At 41.3% G+C, this 18,646-nt stretch overlaps 1 protein-coding gene across 1 annotated transcript in view; it reads right to left on the bottom strand.

Moving 5' to 3' along the window:
• Positions 1-18,646, bottom strand: part of tacr1a (tachykinin receptor 1a) — a 49,484-nt gene that overhangs the window by 14,817 nt on the left and 16,021 nt on the right. The window contains exon 2 of the mRNA XM_052068284.1: positions 12,944-13,138. Within this exon, the coding sequence (XP_051924244.1) occupies positions 12,944-13,138 (195 nt within the window). The remainder of the gene's footprint in view (positions 1-12,943; positions 13,139-18,646) is intronic.

The raw sequence follows: 18,646 nt of genomic DNA on the forward strand, positions 1-18,646 counted from the left end.
ATGACGGGTATTTCTTGACCTGTTCCAAGTCTTCTTCCATGACTCTTTCTGTCCCCGGTGACTGAGCCAGCCAAAGTGTGGGCTGTATTACTATTTTATGTTACTATAAAAAAAATTGATAATTGGGGTTTCCACTAAATTATTATTACCGTATTGGCCCAAATATATATTTTTTGCATTGAAATAAGACCGAAAAAGTAGGGGCTGTCTTATATTCAGGGTCTAAACATTATACCCATTCACTACACTAGATGGCGCCAGATATCACTGAAGCGAATGCTGAACTTGACTCCTGAGGCCAAAGCCAACCCCTGTCACGAAGAATAAAAATAAAAATAGCGGGAGCACAAAGAAGAAAAAAAATAGCGTTAAGAAAGAAAAGAAAGAAACATCGCGACAATCTGGAGAAAAGTGGGTCGAAGATGGGCCAGGCTAACCGGCAGCTGAGAAGTTATGATGTGACATGTTTAAATTTAAAAAAACAGACGCCATTCACTTACGAATGTGATTGCACTTTAGTTTACATATTTAAATGATTGAAATCATTGATTAACTTTTTTTCTCTCAAATATATTATTATAATCATTCATTCATTCATTCATTCATCTTCCTAACCGCTTGATCCTCACTAGGGTCGCGGGGGTTGCTGGAGCCTATCCCAGCTGTCTCCGGGCAGTAGGCGGGGGACACCCTGAATCGGTTGCCAGCCAATCGCAGGGCACACAGAGACGAACAACCATTCACACTCACACTCACACTCACACCTAGGGACAATTTAGAGTGTTCAATCAGCCTGCCATGCATATTTTTGGAATGTGGGAGGAAACCGGAGCACCCGGAGAAAACCCACGCAGGCCCGGGGAGAACATGCAAACTCCACACAGGGAGGCCGGAGCTGGAATCGAACCCGGTACCTCTGCACTGTGAAGCCGACGTGCTAACCACTTTGCTACCGGGCCGCCCGATTTGTTTCAGATATTCTGTAATTATTTTCTGTATAAAAATTAATTTGGTGTTCAAAAAGTCTTTTTTCAAACTTGAGTCTTGAAAAAGAGGGGGTCGTCTTATATTCGGGCAATACGGTATTTGTGATGTTAGTCCAACAGGTCATACTGCACCAAAAAAACAAACACAATTTCTATAAATACCAAGACTGTCATCTATTTTGAAGCAAGATTGACTGAAGACCTTGTACAAAGAGAATGGCAGGCAACTCCTTCAGGGGTGGAGGGGGCCCCTACAGACCCTACTTTGACTGATGGATGAGGCTTTACGACAGAAAAGTTGCACTATGTGGCCTTACTGTCACGCAAGCCGAATCAATAATACCTTGGTCAGCGCATACCACACAGCCACTGAAAAATTGCACACTGTGGGGCTGCTGCGTTGTCTCTCATCCAAACATAAAAGCATGCTTCCAATGTTTGGCAACAAGTGCATTATGTTTTGGAATATGAACAAACCTCCAGTCAGCTTTGGGTGCCACAGCTACTCACCAGTCAGTCCATTTTTAACGCTAAATGGTAGTCAGTGTGGAGAAAAATTGAAGCGTATATTCAGAATGCATGTATTGCCGTTTAAATATTTTGTGGTTGCGATCATTTTCCATAATTGAGTTGTTGTTGAGGTCACTGATAAAAAAAAAAGCGAGGATAAATAAAACTATGCTTCTCCTGCCTCCTAGATTTTGCAGAAAGACCAGTTTAATGGGAATCAAATCACACAAGTTGCTCAAGCTATGAGTCAGCGTGTCTATGCACTGCACAGTATACCGTATGTGCTCTTTTTGCATACACCGTCTTTCTAAAACATGACACTGATTCATTTTTTAGGTCTATTTCTTTTGACTTGGTAGATGTTTAAACCAAGAATAATGGCTATCACTCAGCCGTACGAGGGTGTCACGGGTCAACCATTTTGAAGCAAGTCAAGGCAGTGATTCAACAAGGGACCATTTGGTCTTGTGTGCTAAAGTGCACAAACATGCTCAATAGTCCCTTCAGACTTGTGTATGAGTTCATTCTTCAGGGTCATTCACCACTTGAATCTTGACGAAAATAAAAATACTCATATAACACTGTGGTCATGGCCATGTATGCTATGAGCTATGATGGCCAGTCCCTCCCACCCCCTCCAGCCCGCCCTGACAGCACTTGGTTGCTCCTTCAGCCAGAGACTGTTACACCCGCGCTGCAAGAAGGAGAGATACCGACATAATAATAATAATTAAATGATGTGAAGGAAAATTGTAAATAGTACTGCGATTTATCCATTTGTGTTCATATTGTATTTAATTGAAAGATGTTTGTTGTTTTTTTTTCTCTGTCTACTTTCTTCTTTCTACATACATTCTTGCTGCTGGAGGCTGTAAATTTCCCCAGTGTGGGACGAATAAAGGATATCTTATATTATCTTATGTATATGTGGTGGCAGTTAATTTGCTCTCGTAGACCACCAAGTACAACATTTCAGTTCATATTTACAACATGTGCCATTGTGTGCGAGAAAATTGATTCACAAAGGAATTTCAACATGTTCCATGCGTCAAGAAAAACTGTTTCCGAGAAGTAAAACCGTTTGCGAACATGTTTGAGACAAGGCCTGACGAAACCTAAAAGCTGCTCTGTTCACAAGCATTCGCAACTCAGTGAGATCTGGTTATGTTTGTGTTTAGAATCGAACATTTTTGAACCAGCGGGCCAATCAACGTACAGTACCTTGTCAAACATGTTGCTAAGGCTGGCATGCTCTACTCCTCAAAAATAATTATCAACTATTACACATGCATCAAAATGGAAGTTCAGAGAGTCTTGAGGTAAACTCTCCTGGTACAAACCAGCTCACAAACTACAAAACCAAGTCCATTGAAGTTGGGATGTTGTGTGTAAAACTTAAATAAAAATAGAATACAATGATTTGCAGATCCATTTCAAGCTATATTCAATTGACTACATGGAAAAGACAAGTCATTTAAAGGTCAAATTCCAAAGATTTTTCAGAGTCTGTTCAAATTCATATTCTCATTTCTAATGTGTTTTGTAAAACATACACATTACTTTTTTGATGAAGAAATAGGCTGCAATTACCCATTCTGAGCAGGTTTCAGAACCAATTGCAAGCATCAGGTCGTGTGGGTGTAGTTACTCTAGCCACCACAAGGGTTACCAGAAGTGACGTTTTAGTAGCTGACCATCGAGGTACTGTACAATTTGTACAAACTTTACACATTTTGGGATTCAAAGAGGAGCTTTTTACACACAGATGAAGATATGTGTCAAGCAAGAATGTGAAATCATTCCACCTCCTGAGCTTCAACAATTGGTTCAGTTCTGAAACACTTAGTTATTAAGTGTTGTTTAGAGGATGGGTGACATAACACAGTTGTAAACATGTCCCTGTCCCAGCTTTTTTGGAATCTGTTGCAGGCATCAAATTCAAAATAAGTCAATATTTGCATACGCGCGCGCGCACACATACACACACACACACACGCACACACACGTACATTCGCAAATACACAAACACTCACACAAAAGTGCACATGGAAATGCGTGCACGCACACATACACACACACACATGCACACACACACACACACACACACGCACGCACACACACACACACACACACACACACACACACACACACACACACACACACGGTTATTTGAGGTCACAGTGTTGGATATCAAAAACAGGCCCTATTAATAACCTCCAAAGTAGACATGCATAGCCCCAATTTCCTTTCTACTGCTGACCTCAAGAAGTTACAAAGGCTACTGTTCAATACATGTGTCAGGCCCTTGAAAAATTGACGATTGACATCCAGTTGTGCTCATAGGTTTACAACTCTAAGTACAATAGCAGCTTGAATACTTATGTCACTAACCCAATGTTACTAACCCAATTTAGAAATTATTAGCGACACTATCAGTAAGAACCCAGAAGCATGTTTTTAAAATGGGTACATTGGTAGTTACAAATAGCAGTTAATAATAGTCAATTTTACCCTCATCTCAGAGGATTGCTAATTGGAGCGGGTTTGTAGCAGTATATTACAATTAGACCTCTCAAGTTTTGAGGTTGGGAGGCGGTTCAATTATTGGTCACAACAGCCTGTCTCAGAATATTCCGTGATTCCATTTTATATCTCCTTTCAAGTGGTTTTATTCAATATCAGCACATTCCTCATTGCAGAAAAAAAAGAGTTGAAATGTATTCAAAAGGAACCCTGACTGTCATGACCCGTTTGCTCTGTAGAACTTGTTGTTTGTTTGTATCATATAAGATTTTCGAAATTAATAACTTTCGTCGACATTTTATTTGCATATACGTTGCCATGTTTTTGCAAGTACAGTACAATGCATTCGGGGATGGTGACGTATTATAGTTGCTTCCCACATTGCTGCCATCTGCCGAACAAAAAACAAAACAACTGCAAACTACAACTAGCATCAGCGAAAAGCTGTTAAAATGCCACACTGTGCAGCTTTTGAATGGAATTTTTTAATCGCAGGGGAACAAAAAAAGCAAGATACGCCTTCAGGCTGTGGCGGAGGAACGGTGAATATTTTTGAAAACAATTTAAAATCCAAACAGTGTATATTCACCACAATAATCACCAGCTTTGAAACAACTTTCATCTTGTCCCTCTGCTCTGCGCCATCATTTACCGTCCTCCTAAATAAAATGAAAATTTTGAATGATCTTCTTTTCTCGAAAATCAGGCTCAAGCATGATCATCTCCTCTTCCACAGTCTTGATTCCTTTAATTTTGTGCTATATGTGACTAGCCTGACACATAAACAAAGATACTTTTATACCAAGTTCTTACCTATTGTCTATCGGTGTCAAACTTGAAAGTCTTGGACATTGTGATTTCCGATCACATGACATCTTTGTTTGATGTTGTCTTTTTTTGCTGCTGTTAAATCTGCCGCTACGGAGCGCAACTGCCCCACTGATGCCTTTAATGTGCTTTGGATTTCCTCTTTAAACACAGATGAACTCACCTATTAGTTCCACTCATCCCGCCGTGCTATACTTGATTCGATGTTGTCATAGTTTGCTTTGTCCCTGTTTTGTTTGAGTGTTTCAGCACCAGCTGGAGTGTGGGGCGTCACCTTCCAGCGGTGCACCTGTGCTGGATTAGGCAATCTGTGGTGCCTACTTAAGACACCAACCACCTGTCTCCTTCGTCGGACGATTGCTCTTGTTCACCGCTTTGCCCATGTTCTTTTTGTCTCGCTCATGCTTCTAGTCGCCCACCTCGTCATAGTCTTTCGGGTTTGTGAGTATTTGTTTAGTCTTGGTATCACTCTTGGTTTTGTTTATTAGACTAACCTCTATTTGTTTTATGTTCTCGAAAATTATTCTATCCTTGCAATTGGCAAGCACTTTGTGTTCTCGTTCCGATTTCTCTAGCTCCCTGTTTTGCCGGCACCTTTTGTTGAATACTTTGTCGGTCCCTCGCTTTTCCTTAGTAAACCTTTTTGTCATCGCCATTTATCTGACTCTGCATTTGTGGGATCCCCACGCCATTCGGTCTGCTATCCGACCCCAACCTGTCAGATGTCTCCGTTAAACACTGCAGTCAAAACCTAGACCTGAGCCTTAGTTTAATGTGAAATCTAGGTGGAAGAAAGACAATCTGTAGGTCTCTTGTCAAACCTGGAAAGACTGCTGGTGTAACTACCAGATCAGTTAGAGGTCAGAAGAGATTATTTATCAAACCTGAATCAGGCTAAGTGTGTCATATGTAAAAGTATTTTGTACTTTAAATGCCTCTGCCTATTTGCTCACCTCTACCCTGAAATGTGCAATCGATTCCTGCAGTTTTTCATTGATATGGTTTCTACAGCTATGACTCTTGTTTCAAACACGACAATTGACCCCACTGTCTGGGTCCCATGTTCAATGGTGTTAAATTCCAAAGTTGTTAAATTCCATGATGTTTTCAGAGGATGTGGTATGCCAGAATATGGCATCTGGTTCCCCTGTTCCTCCATATTTCTTGAGGTTCTCCCAAGTATTGGTAAATCGGTCTTGGCCATTATTAATAGCCGTCTGTCATTTAGTGCAGTTCAATTTCCCAGACCCTTTCCAAGCTGCCTTTTTCTGTCTGTCCTTTCAAAATTCTTGAAAAAAAGTGGTGCATATGCAGTTAAAATCTTTCTTGGATGAACACGACGTCATGGAGGTCTTCCGGTTAGGTTTTAAGATGATGAATGGCACAGAGTCAGCCCTGTTATGAGTTTTTAATGACATCTTCCTGGCATATGACACTGGAGATTATGCGTGTCTGGTTTTGTTGGATTTAATTGCAGCATTTTATATGGTGGATCACAGTCTTCTGTTAGCTTGTTTGCAGCATCAGGTGGGTGTCAGGGGTAGCGCCCTTGAATGGTTCACATTGTCACAAACGGTGCTAGAGACCCCCAAAAAGCAGGCATGAGGGAGGACCAAGGTGAACTTGACAAATTGTATTAACAAAACACTGACAAAACTAAATCCAGAACCAACAAATTCCTGAAAACAAGAATTCAAAGTAACAAACAAAAACCGACGGAAGCATGATGTGACAAAACTCAATAAAAATCCACGGCAGTAGCATCAGCTGAAAACAGTGACAGAAACGATGACCCGACACTGAGCGGTCGCCCGGGAGTCCTTTTAACAGAATACCTACTCATGATATGATGACCAACAGGTGTGGGAGGAGCCATAAAGAGCCACCTATTGGCCCAAACAGATCAACCGTGACACACATCCTACTTAGCTGACATCATTTTTTTCTGTTAGCTTTGCTTGCTCTGAGTCCCACATTGTTCCACTGCCTCGGCTGTTTTTATTGTACCTGCTCCCTTTGTGTTCCACTTTAAGGAAAATGGTATTGCCTTCCAATGCTGTGTAGTCCCGCTGAGCAAAAAAGATTTTCCTTACTGAGGCCACATTTATAAGGCATAGAAAAAAAACTAGTGTGTTTCCGGTACCCCGACCAACCGAGAATTTCTACGTCGAAAAAAAAAAAATTACGGTCGGCATATTTTTCAAACAACCCTCTACATTTTTGTGGAGAGGGTTTTCATCAGTGCAAACTCTCGCGATATTCAAGTTGAGCGCGTGTGTCATTTGCCCTGTCGTCTGTCAACAACATTGAAACACGGCGGCGGCCGCGATCTGCGACGACAGTTTAAACCGCGTTTTCCGTGTTACAGTTGCATGCTTGCACCGGAATGTTAAGAAAATAGCATCCACTGATGTATCGAAAAAAATCAGCGAACTATTTGATGAACACCACGGGCCGAGTAAACACGAGGGCGGAGGAGGGCGGAGTCGGCGGCATGCACAGCCCCCCCCCCCCCCCCCCCCAGTCCGGAGCGAGGAGAAAACTCCTCATCTCACCCTAGGGTGGTGTCCCTCATTCAGCTCGGGTCCTCTAACAGAGGCCAGGAAGCGTGAGGGTTCTGCGCAGTATCCTTGCTGTTCCCAGCACTGCACATTTCTGGACTGAGATGTCCGATGTTGTTCCCGGGATCTTTTGCAACCACTCATCTAGTTTGGGGGTCACTGCCCCAAGTGCTCCGACCACCACAGGCACGACTGTCACCTTTACCTTCCAGGCTCTCTACAGCTCCTCTCTGAGCCCTTGGTATTTCTCGAGTTTCTCGTTTTCCTTCTTTCTGATGTTTCCATCACTTGGGACCGCTACATCCACTACAACGGCTTTCCTCTGCCCTTTATCTATGATTATGATATCTGGTTGGTTCGCCATTACCATTTTGTCAGTCTGGATCTGGAAGTCCCACAGGATCTTCGCTCTGTCATTCTCCACCACCTTCAAAGGTGTTTCCCATTTTGACCTTGGGGTTTCCAGTCCATACTCCGCACAGGTTTTTCGGTAGACTATGCCAGCTACCTGGTTATGGCGTTCCATTTAGGCTTTCCCTGCCAGAATCTTACACCCTGCAGTTATGTGTTGGATCGTCTCAGGTGCCTCTCCGCACAACCTACACATTGGGTCTTGTTAGGTGTGGTTTATCTGGGCCTCAATGGCTCTGGTGCTCAGGGCCTGCTCCTGAGCAGCCAGGATGAATGCCTCTGTGCTGTCCTTCAGGCCAGCCCTCTCTAGCCACTGATGGGACTTCTTGAGATCAGCCACTTCAGTTATGGTCCCGTGGTACATCCCGCTACACGGGATGCACCACCGTCACATTGCACTGCTATTATTTTAAACAGCACTGTATATGGACATATATAGTTACGTTGAGAGTGGCTGGCTATGAATGATGGTTAAAACCAAATACGGAGCCTACCATATCCTGTCACAAGGAGCCTAAATGCCCATGAGTGACAAGTGAAATCAGTGCTAATAGACACTGAAGACAGGAGACGTGGGACACATACAAAAGGCCAGGGGCCACCTGTGCTTGAGGCCCTGGTAAACAATTCCAACAACCCTTGAACGTATTATTCCTTGTCCCATATAGTGTACATCATCTGTTTTGCCTGTTCCTGTTCACTTAGCAATAAACAATAAGCATCAGAAAGGTAACCTCTTTGAAAAATCACATTTTTGAGATTCAACAGGTTTACAGAATAATTTAGTTACAATCTTTAACATTACTGCTGACAGTTGGGGTTTATCAAGTGACCTTTACTCCAGATATCATATGTCCACATGTTGCCACAAATAGAGCCAACTGGTCTTTTGTCAAACTTGGTGAACTATCCAAGCCCCACCATGTGTGTCTTTTGCAGGAAAGATAAAACGAATAAATCTGTCATTCCTCACGTTAGCGCACCAATTACATCCTATCTTTTCATCATGAGCAATGTTGAAACAGAAGCTTGGGGAAATGTATTATTGTGCAAATGTTGATGTTCATCATGCGTGCACACATGCTGTTGATTGATGAACTTCAGTAGGTTGTCATTGAAAAATAGAATGCAGCAAGCTTGTAAGTGATTTATTCACCGGTTCTGCCGCCCCCATAACCTTTGCATTTCCTTTCACTTGTATTTCTCTAATCCCACTACCGTCACCAGGCAATATACGGAGGTAGCTACATCAGCCTGAGCACTATCACACAAGTACTAATATTAGAGAACACACACCCATGTAATGATGTGCAAAGCAGTGCTGCTTTTATCACATCTCTGCTGGTAGCAACTTCCCAGCTCTGTGTTTCAGCCATCGCCTTCCTTTTCTACAAATTGCTCAATTTCTCCATATAAATATAGTTCGTAATAAAATGCGTGAAAGAAGACCATTTGATCATGATTAGATCGCTTCACATTTTTTTCCTTAATTAAACTCATTCAGTAGTACACAGAAGCCAAGTAAGAATGCAATCATCTGCTGAAACTGAGATTAGGACTGACACAGGTCCAAGGCTCACATGTTTTTCTTTTGAGGCACTGCTCTGTTACACCTTACCGTGCCTTTATTTCCAGTACGTTGCCTGATGGCACTGCCAATTAGTCTTCATTGAAGTGGTGATATTTTGAAAAAAAATGACATTTTCATTAGTACAAATGTTTAGTCCTCTGGAATACCTGCTCAAGTGTGAAATTACACAATCACATCATTCTTTTATAACCTGGCTGTTTCTGAAAATGTGCTTATCAGCGAGACCTGCCCTTTGACCACACTGTTACATAACAATGGGGCTGATTTACATAATAATCAGCTTCATCCAGAGTTTATCTGCACATGACATGATCAGCTAATTTGGACGAAGATTCATCCCTTATCAAATATTTGTGCTTGGTGAGGTGTCCATTCAATGTGTCTACGTGGGTGCTTGCTCTTTGTCAAAAGCAGTCACCCACAGCGCACCCTCGTCGGCTACGGAATGAACACCATCCTGGCCAGCAAGACCCAAACTGCTCTTAGCTGCACACTGACTGTCGAGATCACAAGAGGCAGACCAAAATAGCTGTGCCATGATAATCAAAGGCACTCGCCATTGGCCTAGCAGTGTATGGCCAGAATGATGACAGAATGGGTGCATTGTGTACGATAATTCTTCATAATTTTGGCAACAACCATATCATTCATTAATCTGAATTATAATTATTAATTAGGGGTGCAAATAACAATTTTGGGGATTCTCAAATGAGCACCAGAGCACCAGAGGTTGTTGTTTGGTGCTCATCTTTTCCATTAACCCACCGACTTTATAGATGACCTTACACAGCACATCGAGACAAAGTAGGTACGCGTCCACAGTTTGAGAGGCCCTCGCAGCCATTAGAAGTGCTTTACTGACTTTGCATTAGACATTTCACACATGTCATTTTCTGTGTGGGTGCTACACAAACAGACCACAACTTATTGTTTGCAGCCAGACCTTGAGACATCTTCAACCGCTTGATGAAAGGGAGATTTGAAGGAAGGTTCACACGATGAGCTAACATAGGTGTGAAAAGCAGAACTGTGTTGCCTGAGGAGAATGAATGTATAAAAAGCTAGACTGAAAGCCAGAACAACAAAGGATAGAAATTATATGTAGTGCTTTCAATGACGATATTTTTAGTAAAAACGTTACGTATGGTCGACTCGTGGTCCGTATTTTGAACTACGGCGTTTGAATCTCAGTCATGGTCTTCCTGTTTGGAGTTTGCATATTCATGCTGTGTTTGTGTCAGTGTCCTTTCACATCCACAACCATGCACATAAAGTTCATTGAAGAATCTAAATTGCCATTTATCTGTGAATCGCAATAACGATGGAATACAGCTGATTGACTAATTAGCTGTTGATGCGTTGAGAGGCCAAACCCCATGCAAGGACCCAACCTGCCACAGCCAGGTTGACAAGCAAAGTGGCCACACACGAGCAAAAAATTGCATGAACAGTTTGGGCTTGGTTCTCTGTACACACACAATGTTTCAATAGAGCCCGATTCCTAATTATCAATAAGTTTTTCTCATTCACATATTTTCGCCAATGTAGAATGTATGAACACTAAGTGAAACGTAGCAGAGTAAGACGACATGTTACCCGCCACTATCTCTCCGCTTATAATAATAATAATAATGACAATAGAAGGAGAAGAAGAAGAAAAAAATGGGGACATAAAGGTTCACCCAACCAGTCTACGGGTGTTTTGTGCTCTTGGAGAAACTGTTTGACCTTTTCCCTTGGGGATTTCTGTGGGGTGTGCTTTGGGAATATGGCGTACTTGAGCCCCAAATACAGGCTGTTCGGTCCATGTACCAAAAAGGTCTGAGTTTGGTCTACATTGCCAGCAGTAAGTCGGATTCGTTTCTAGTGAGGGTTGAACTCTGCGCCAATGCTGTCACGGACTCTGTTTATAACCTTTTTGGACAAAATTACTCGGCATGGCTGAGGCGTTGTCGCGTTGCAAGGTGGTGGTGGACCCCAAAAAGCAGGCAGGAGGGAGGAGCAGGGTGAACTTGACGAGTTGTATTGATAAAAACACAGAAAACTAAATCCTAAACAAAATCCTGAAAACAAAACGAATCCAAAGTAGCAAACCAAATCCAAGACTGAAGGAAATAACTATCAATAACAGAAACATGACAACGAGATGGCGGACACACATAACAGTAGCAAACAAACGGCCAATTACCTAACGACCAACAGGTGTGCAGCTGCAGTGAGAGCCCTACAGTCACAGACAGCTGTTGGTCACAAACAGAATCATGACGGGCGTTGAGGGTGTCCGCTTTGGTGGCCTCATATTGCATCTCTACCTTTTGCAGATGATGCTGAACTGATGGCGTCTTCAAGCCATAATCTCCAACTCTCACTATAGTGGTTCACAGCAGAGTGTGAAGCAGTTGGGATGAAAATCGGTACCTCCAAATCTGAGACCATGGCCCTCAGTCGGAAAAGGGTGGAGTGCCATTTGCTTACTTTGTCCATTTTCAATGTATGCATGAAAATGAGTCTGACAAAGTGGAAAAATATAACCATGGTTATGTTTGTCATTCGGAGAGAGCATTCTTTGCACCCACCCAAAGACTGAAGTCCAGGTGCAGGTCAAGTTTCCCTTATTGTTTAAAGTACAATCTTAGCTATTTGGGCCGAAAAAATTTATTGAACAATAACTTATATGTTGGGAGTATGAAGTCAGCCCCAAGCGTGACTGCTTTCCAGTCCATGTTAAAACGTACGCTTATTTACCCATGCCTACAAATTAATTGTGTGTTTTGGGAATTTCTCCATTGTGAGACACATAAAGGTTTTATCTTTTTCTTATCTGAACATATTTGCCCAGTAAGGATGAATCTGATTTTGTTGGACTAAATAATGTCAAATGGTGGAGAATGGTGTTACAACCCACCTCTTCATACACAGTAGATAAATTATGGAAATATAAACAAACTACATTCATTGCTCTTTTGCAAAACATATTTTAGTTCTTTATTGATGTTGGTTATGTTTTTTAATTGCTTTGTGACCAGTCCGAGATGTAGTTCTGGTTTGTAGAGACACACACTACTTGTCTCACAGTTAAAAAATAAGATGCAACTAGACGCATTCAGACTTTTGTTGATATTTTTGGCTTCATGTGGTTGGTTGTATTTTTTTTACCTGTTTTTAGATTTAATAATAACTAAACACTCACTTTTATGTCAGTTTGATTTAAATCATTGACACTTGAAATGTCATTGAATCAGAGAGTGCCCCACCATTTGTCGAAAATAAAAACAACACTAGATGCATTAATCAATGGAAAATGAATGCTGACAAAAGCTTCCCTCATATCTAAAATTTGATTTTCTCTGCCAATCTGCGTATTTCACTCTCAATCTCAACACAAATCCAATGTGCCTTCCGATTATTAACTAGGAGGCACAAAAAGCTTCAATCCTACATTTGCTGATTTGCTCCGAATAACAACCGTTTACTCTCACAGCTGCTAATTCGTATGAATGTTGACTCTTTGAATAGCTGTTTGATAGACTCACATTTTTTTGAAGTCACATATTGTGTATTCAGGCCAGTCAATGTAGCACACCACACGGCCGGGAAGCTGGTCTACGTTGGAGTAGTAGTACTGTGGGAAGGCCAAGAGCAGAGCCAAGACCCAGATCACTCCTACCACGACCTTGGTCTCTGTGGATGACATGCGCTGCTGCAACGGGTGGATGATGGCCATGTACCTGAAACAGGAACATTGAACAAGGAATTATGTTGTGTTTTCACATTTGGATTTACGGTTTATTATATCAACCATGAGTTTTCTTCAGCTGATCGAATCATTTTATCTCCTGCACTGCTTTCTCGCATCCATTTTTCATGGAGACTGGTAAAGAAGAATATTTGTTCATTTTTTGGGCTTATTGCACACTTTTCAGTACAAGGCAGTAAACCCCCAAATTCCCAAACAAATAGCATTCAAAAATATAGATAACTTGAGCTACAAGCAACTATAAGGGACCGTTGCAACACTTGGCCACATTTGGGTACTGGCACGTTAGTGTCCGACTGTCCGGGAACATCGGAATTTTTTTTTTTTTTGGAGAGGGGGTGCCACAATAAATTTGTAACATGTATTTTTAATGTGTGTGCACACCCAAATTACATTGGTGTTTGTTAAAGGTTTGCCACTCTATGTGTCCATGTATGTACAAGTACCGATGTTCAGCTTGAAGTATGTTAAGAATGTCACAAGATTATTTTGGACCCCCAAAAAATTTAAATGACAACGTAGTAACACAGAATATGATATTTTTACTCCTGACTGATTATGTGGGTCAATAAGCTAGGAAGGCACACATGGATTAGTGAGAATTAATTTGTGTTTCCCCTCAAATTAAAAGAAAATAAGAGAAGCAAATGGAGCATGCATGTAGTGACCATTTCTAAACAATGGTGTAGCATGCTCATTGCTGCAGTTTCAGCACAAATTAATTAATACTTAGGACACAGGTGTACATAATTACAAAATTAGATTTTTATTTATTTATTTATTTTTAACTGATGGGAAGTTATATTTTCAGTTAAATTATGTCTGCTTGTTGATCTAATTAGCCATTAATGAATAGGGCAGACATCGTTTGTACGATGTTCTTATTTTTTAGAGCCTGCTTTTTACCCAAAGACTTTTAGTAGTCTCTCCACCAGAAGGCATTTATGAAATAATCAGTGATCTCTTTCATAAAACAATCCATCTGTGGTGTCTGGTTTGTGATTCAAGTGGTTAAACATCACACAGAATATTTAATCAGTCAATCGTCATCAAAATATGCTATTGATCGAATTGTCAAATTGCACAATGCTGAAAGTGAAAATGATAGCGATGAAATTGAACATGGCCTTTTTTCTTTCCAACACGAAGAATGGCAAGTGTGACTTATTTATATCTGGGCACATATGGAATTATCGTATAATGGCCAGGAAATTGACATGAAACATGGCAAACATGGCAAAAAGCATAGCATAGCTTAGTGGTCGATTATTACTTCAGAAAAACTGCAGATTGATTTTAGGTTTATTGTCATCAGTCATCATCGTTCTGTTCACATTCTTTTGTGTGATCACTTTCTATTATTAGGTCCTCTAATCACCTGCCTTTAGCTACAAGCACATGTCAACTCCTGGTGTGGAGTTAATATAACTGCACGACAACCACACCGACGGATTACAGGATAGAACAAAATGAATGGGGTGTTTACTAAGTATATGGAAACACTCATAGATTGAATAATATCCAGTATTTCTTTCTCCTATGTTTATTTGGTATCTTAAACATCATAAATATCATGAGGAAAATACAACTCCAGTATTGTGTCTGTAGGAATGATGGAAGATTTGAGGCCTGAAAATTGACATGATCAACGGACAGATAATTTGCGTGTATCATAATAATGCTTCCTTGTCAGATGACAACCACTTGAAAGGACCTTGTGCATTCTCAGTACTGCACCTCATTAGTAAAATACTGTACATTTGTTTGAAATGTATTCAATTGCCCATAACTGAGCAAAATGAATGAGGCTGGAAGGAGCGTGTGATTCATAGCTTCCTGCAAGCCAGGTTTTTATTTCATAACAGATTTTACCGTCCCTACTGGTACAAGATGAACATTTGAAAATGACTGTTGCAAGTTTAAACTGAATATTAAAATGAACTACATTCACATGCATCAATTAATAATATGGTACAATGTGCTTTTTGAGGCATTCTGGGCAACTGAAAGGGACTAATTCAAGGCTTGATCCCACTAATAACCCAAATGAATCTGCAAATGGACTTTTCACACTATTTATTGCAAAGACAACAAGCCTTTGAAATCCATTGGTGGCACGTTTACAAAAACAGGACATTTTTTTTCTCCTGGCTTCAAACAGCTCTGGAAGCCATGCGGCTGTTCTTTATGTAGATGTTGAGGTTGTGGATGTCAAAATCAAAGAAACACCTGACAGACATCCGACTTCTGATTGCAGCGATGATTCCCAGCTTCCCCGCTATCACCGAAGTCGGGCATATCCGATGTCTAAACCAACGTTAATTTTGAGCGATTTACTAGTGATTTAAACACAAATCAGCATTAAGCTTGTGCTTGTCTGCATTGTACTTTTTACTCGCTTCACTTGGTGGCGCTGTTCTAACAAGATGAGTATGTTGACGTTCCAAGCGCAATGAGGAAAATAAAGCCACAAAAGTCAAGAGAGCGTGTTACTGAGGCTGCAGAAATTATTGACAATACAATGAAACAATTTACACTACAAAAAGAAACAGAATGAAGTGTCATGGGGCCAGCCATGAGCCTGCCATGTGGCCTCCATGTTTACCGTGGCAAGGAGAAAAAAATAACCCCACACAACTTTTTTTGAGGGGTGGGGGGGGAATAGTACATTGGTATCGTTTGTAACAAGGAGTTGCGAAATGATAACGCAAGGAAGTTGATTCCCAAGTCCCAACCCACCAGTTGCAAATGAGATCCAGACCAGATTGTACAAATTTAGTGATCTGTTGATCGAAGATAATACCAATCTTCTTCGCAGCGTTGTGACGTTCGAGAGAAAGCAACCGTCAGAATGGTCACGAAAAGAATCAACGCGCTTTCATTTTCTACCGCTTGGCCCGTGCAGGGACACTGGGAAACAACTAAACAATCAGGGTGGGATGGGAATAGGTTATTGGTCTCTGGAAAGTATCATAGAGTCATGTCAACGCAAGAGTGATGTGACGCGTCATGAAAATGACAAAATGACAACTGAGCCATGTGGGGAGTTGTATTAAGAGGATTGTTCTGAGAATTGGCCCTTAAGTGACAATCAATAGAGGTAGTCAGTGAATGATATCACCCAGTGCTGTTTCACATTTATCAAGTGATGTGGTCTGCAGCAGTTCACAAAATAGTGATGAAGGGCATGATTTACTCAAGGTTTGCATGTCACCGCTGTCCTGTAAAAAACACATAGCTGCATATCCATTTTGTCCTTTTTACATTGGGGTTTCCGCTTCTGGGACACCTCATTAATTTTGCATCTTTAAGTGCCACCTGTGAAAGGAAGGTAAGGAAGTAGTACTCCGGGTACTAGAGACAAAATGAGATTCAGTGAGGAGAACTTGTCTGTTAGTGTTAACATTTCCAAAATATCAGAAACAAAAATTATCAAGGCATTTTTTCTGTTCAGCAATGGTTCAAACAACATAATCTAACACTTTCAATTCCAACATGCTTGAAATGCTGTGACAAATATACCGATGCAAAACCATTTTAAAAAGTCAAGGTTTCTATAACCACTCGAACTGTCCGTCACGTGTATTGAGCTTTTCTTTTCTTTTTTAAGGGGACACATCCGGGTGCAAAATGAGTGGCTGAGATGAGACGAGACCGTCTCAAACTAAATGCCTGAATGAGTCTTTGAAGTCCAACTTCAGTAAGTTACGCTGAAAGTGTATGGAGGCTTTATTTCTGTCTTTGTTTTGGGGTTTACAGATCATCATCCATTGGTGCTTTTACCACGAATATAATCAAACCCCAAGAGTGATGCGGTCGGTATTGCTTGTACAGGAATACAGGCTGTACATTCATTGCAAAAAAGGGCTCTGAAAATGCATTGTTTGCTTTTAATCTTTATTGCTCTTTGCTATATGTGCTTCTGCATACAAATATATGTGTGCTGGTACTCTGGGGTTGGCTGGCACTGCTGACAGTTTGTCTTTGATGCCTGAATCGTCACACCAATCTGTCCTAAGCCAAGGTAGCCTGCCTCTCAATCAGATGATTGGATGGAAGGAACTCCCTTCATCAATCAGATGCATCCGTAATTTACCACAGTTTTTTCGAAAGGACTTGTTTAGAGTCTCGTGTACCGTCTGCTGGCTGCTCGTTGCAGTGAGCTTTGAGGCTCTCCGCCACAATGGTCAGAACCAACCGCACGCATTATTAGAAACATTTTGCATTGTTAAATACTTTAAACTGTCTGTGTGTTGTTCATGCTAGCGCATGGTCCTGGTAGGTTTCTGGAAATTGAGGCTTGTATTGTTTTGCTTGAACAGGAACTTGTGTATACCTTAAGTCACTACTATGCCATTTACTTGCAACTCCTCACCATTTACCCTGCCGATTTTTGATTTGGGCAATGCGGGCAACCGCCCGATTTATGTGAAGATGTACGACGGGGCAAAAAACAAAACAAAAGAAAACTAAACTCAGAGCAAAACACTAGTTTTCTGGACTGCCTCTTATTTCAAAGTCGAGTTAGTGCAGTGGGCACTGGGGAGCCCTCATTGTCAAGTACTGTAACTTGCTGCTGAGAGTAACAGGTAGAGCGATGAGGTAAGGTAGAGTGGGTTGGGGGGGGTCAACATGCGACTGCAGAGGGTGGCACGGGGGAGGGAGGAAGGGAGAAACTAATGGGACAGACAACATTGACCCACATTCACATAATACATAATTGACTGGGTTCTGTGGAAAATGTAAAGAGATCAAAATAAATAATAGTCCAGGTAAATTTGTTTACAACACATGATTCCAGTTAATTGTTGAGTGAACGGACAGCGTTGGCAAAACGTAATGCAAAAGGTCATGACTGTCATTTTGTCATTTTTAGGCTCCACAGATTTGTTTTTTTGCATTCTTCAAGGATTTCTCAAGCATGTGTAATTTATAATGGATACTGTGTTCTATTTATTGATCTTGTTTTTTCTTTGTTCTCGTTATGATGATATGTGCAATAATAACATTAACAAATAATACATTATGTTGGTGGAGAGGGTGGCACGGTGGTCGACTGGTTATCATGACTGCCTCACAGTGGAGAGGTGCAGGGCTTTGGCCTTCCTGTAGGGAGTTGGATGTTCTCCCCGTCTGTGCCTGCGTGGGTTTCCTCCCACATTCCAAAAACATGCATGGCAGGTCAATGGAACATTCTAAATTGTCTCTTGGTGTGAGTGTGAGGGTGGAGGGTTGTTCGTCTGTGTGTGCCCTGCGATTGACTGGCAACCAATTCAGGGTGTGCCCTGCCTCTTGCCTGAAGACAGCTGGGATCGGTTCCAGCATGCCCATGACCTAAACAAAAAAAATTAAAAATGGATGGATGCATCATGGAAGAATTGATGGATGTATGGATGTTGGAGGCGGAATTTGGGGCTAAGTGCATTATATATATATATATATATATATATATATGTATATATGTGTGTGTATGTATGTA

This window comes from Hippocampus zosterae, chromosome 6, assembly GCF_025434085.1.
Source record: "Hippocampus zosterae strain Florida chromosome 6, ASM2543408v3, whole genome shotgun sequence".
Taxonomy (NCBI): Eukaryota; Metazoa; Chordata; class Actinopteri; order Syngnathiformes; family Syngnathidae; genus Hippocampus; species Hippocampus zosterae.